The 2,902-nt window shown below is 36.7% G+C and overlaps 1 protein-coding gene across 1 annotated transcript; it reads left to right on the forward strand.

Moving 5' to 3' along the window:
* Positions 1-1,027: 1,027 nt before the first annotated feature.
* Positions 1,028-2,129, forward strand: LOC111996273 (protein PPLZ02). Its single transcript, XM_024028234.2, has 2 exons — positions 1,028-1,241; positions 1,400-2,129. The coding sequence occupies exons 1-2, from the start codon at positions 1,159-1,161 to the stop codon at positions 1,887-1,889; spliced, it is 573 nt and encodes a 190-aa protein (XP_023884002.1). The 5' UTR covers positions 1,028-1,158; the 3' UTR covers positions 1,890-2,129.
* The last annotated feature ends 773 nt before the right edge of the window (positions 2,130-2,902 follow it).

Here is a 2,902-nt window from a genome sequence, read left to right on the forward strand (position 1 = left end):
ACGGAATTGGTGTTTAATGCAGCTACTCGTAACGGTCGTCCTTAGCTGAGTTGGTCGGGTGGCACTCTTAGTACCGCGATGGTAATGATCTCGTCCATTTTCATCGTCCATAGGAAATGGACGATTTTACTAATTTATGGGCCCATCAAAAAGTAATTGTGGTGTAATATTATTTGGAGTTATAACATATATAACTTGAACATTACCAAGTTAAACTCGTTATAACTTTAAGCAATACTACATAATTGTATAACTTTTCCTTGACAGAGTATTGAAACTACAGAGTAGATTTTCCAGCTGGACTTGTTACCATTCTTAAGCAATATATGCCAGTATGTTATGGTTTTGTCTTCGTGCGACTCACTAGCAACGGTTTTAGACACAAGGGGTTAATTGGATTAACATCTCAGTGGTCTCATCCTCTATCATATGAAGAATCTCGAAGAAAGCCTACAACTACAGTCTACTTCAACCCAGAAACAGTAAGATTTGGGTGAAGAAACACAGACAAAAAGGACCGTTTTTCTATTCAATTCCCTGAAAACCCCTTAAAAAAAATCAGAACAAAACAAAACATTTAACAGTAATTAAAGTTTTCATTAAAAAAAAAAAAAAAAAAAAACAAAACAAAACAGTAATTAAAGTGACTAAAATAGTGACCAATATAGACCATGTTAATGCCCGAGGCTCGAACTATAGAAATAAGAATATACAGTAACAGAGACACAACAATTTGAAAAATAAAATAAACAGTCAATCATAAGAAGATCTTGAGAATTGAGATAACACTCTTATGCAAAGATTTTCGTGAGAAAACTCAAAAGGTATCATGGTCATGTGAATTAAATTAGGTAACTTTTACGTTATATTATATATATGGAATAATTATTATTGGCCGCTTGTAAATTTGTGAATTTTTTTTTTTTAAAAGACAAAAGATAAAGGAGGCAAGACATAAAACCCTTATGGGACCCATCGCTAATTGGTTGCCAGAAGGCCAATAAGAGAGAGTCAAGGAATGACCCAACGTTTGTCCTCAAATCCAACTACATAAATCCCCCTTCCCCTACTCCTCACTTAAGGGCCACTCTGTTTGCCTCTCATATTCTCATTCAGGCACATCACAAACACCTTTCCATTTCTTTTTAGACTAACAACATGGCCAGACCACAACAGCGATATCGAGGCGTTCGCCAAAGGCATTGGGGCTCTTGGGTCTCCGAGATTCGTCACCCTTTACTGTAAGTTTACTTCACTATTAGCCTATTAATATCAAAATCTAATATCAACTGTGACAATTCATTGAGGAGGTTCAAATTCTCCCTCTCTCAACTATTGACTTACTAAAAAAAAAATGTCGTAATCTACTAGTGAGTCCTAAACGTTTGGAATTGTGCAGGAAGACTAGGATTTGGCTGGGAACATTTGAAACTGCTGAAGACGCGGCACGAGCCTATGATGAAGCAGCAAGGCTAATGTGTGGTGCAAGAGCTAGGACCAACTTCCCTTACAACCCAAATGCACCTCAGTCATCATCCTCAAAGCTCCTCTCAGCTACTCTGACTGCTAAACTGCATAGGTGCTACATGGCTTCACTTCAAATGACCAAACCATCACTTCAAGAGCCTCAAAAAGCACCATTGTTGCGTGCTAACACAACCAGTGGCATTACTGGGAAGAACATTAATGAAATGGGTACCCAATTTCCGGATAAGACATTGATGCCTGATCAAGAAACTGAGGCCAATTGGGTTGTCAAGAAGGTTCAAGTGGAAAGCACCCAGCAGTTCAAGCCTCTTGAAGATGATCACATAGAGCAGATGATTCAGGAGTTGGTTCATTATGGGTCTATTGAGCTTCGCTCTGTTGTGCCACCTCAGGCTCTGTAACTTAGGCTCAACACATTTCCATCCTCCTCCTCAGCCTGTACTTCTATTCTGCCAATGCCACTAATTGTAACCCATTCTTCTCAGCCCTCTTAGACCCTCTTTTAATGTTTTAGATCCTCTCTAGGTCCTAGAACTAGCTTCTAAGTGACCCAATTGAAGATGCTACTGCTATGTGTACAGTAATTTCTGTTATAATGTATGACATTAGTCTATGCATAATGCATGGTGTCTTTGTTCTAAGATTTTCCCAGATTTTCACATTTGCAATGTCAAGATGTTGAGTCTCTCATGTGAAATAAATGATTTTTTAGGTACACTCAAAAAGTAAAACCTTAAAAACATTGCTACTATTTCCTTCATGCCAAACCATATATAATTAAAAACCTATAATGCACTGAATTTGGGATTCTCAGGACAAATTTTCCCCCTAATTTTCAAAATAAAATAACCACTATCAACCATCATTTTCGAAGTGCACTCATGCTAGTTAGAATTGATGAGAAGAAGAGTAGCACTTCTCTTTAAAATCCAACATTTCCAGTCCTAGGTGAATGGATGTTATTGTTTAGTTCCATCAATGTCAAAGAAACTGACAGAAGGGCACTCGCTTATTGAATCATTACTTTTTTTCACCTTTTATGGTTAAAAATAAAGTACTCCTATGTTCCTTGTTGCTTGCAGTTGTATAACACCCCCCTTGGACTTTAATTTATTTAACCACACGTCCTGGGGCATCAAATATTATATTCAACTACTTCCATTCATTTTTTGCTAATATTATTGACAAATATTAGCTACATAAGAATAATTGATCACTATTACTATTATTATATGAGATGTGACAAGAGTTAATGTGAACAAGTCTATGAGATGACTTATATCTTATGGGATTAATAAATTTAACCAAAAGTGAATGGAAATAGTTTATTGGAAGAGTCGGACACCATTGGAGGTATGTGTTAACAGAACTGCATCAAATCACATGGTGGATAGATGTATTTTATTCTATATAT

The sequence above is a fragment of the Quercus suber genome, unplaced genomic scaffold, assembly GCF_002906115.3.
Source record: "Quercus suber isolate HL8 unplaced genomic scaffold, Cork oak 2.0 scaffold_324, whole genome shotgun sequence".
In the NCBI taxonomy this organism is placed as follows: Eukaryota; Viridiplantae; Streptophyta; class Magnoliopsida; order Fagales; family Fagaceae; genus Quercus; species Quercus suber.

Excerpts from the sequence above, each read along its gene's own strand:
- LOC111996273 (XM_024028234.2), top strand. The coding sequence starts at position 1,159 with ATGGCCAGACCACAACAGCGATATCGAGGCGTTCGCCAAAGGCATTGG. Across the intron at positions 1,242-1,399 it reads GAGATTCGTCACCCTTTACT|GAAGACTAGGATTTGGCTGG; the intron begins GTAAGTTTACTT and ends GGAATTGTGCAG.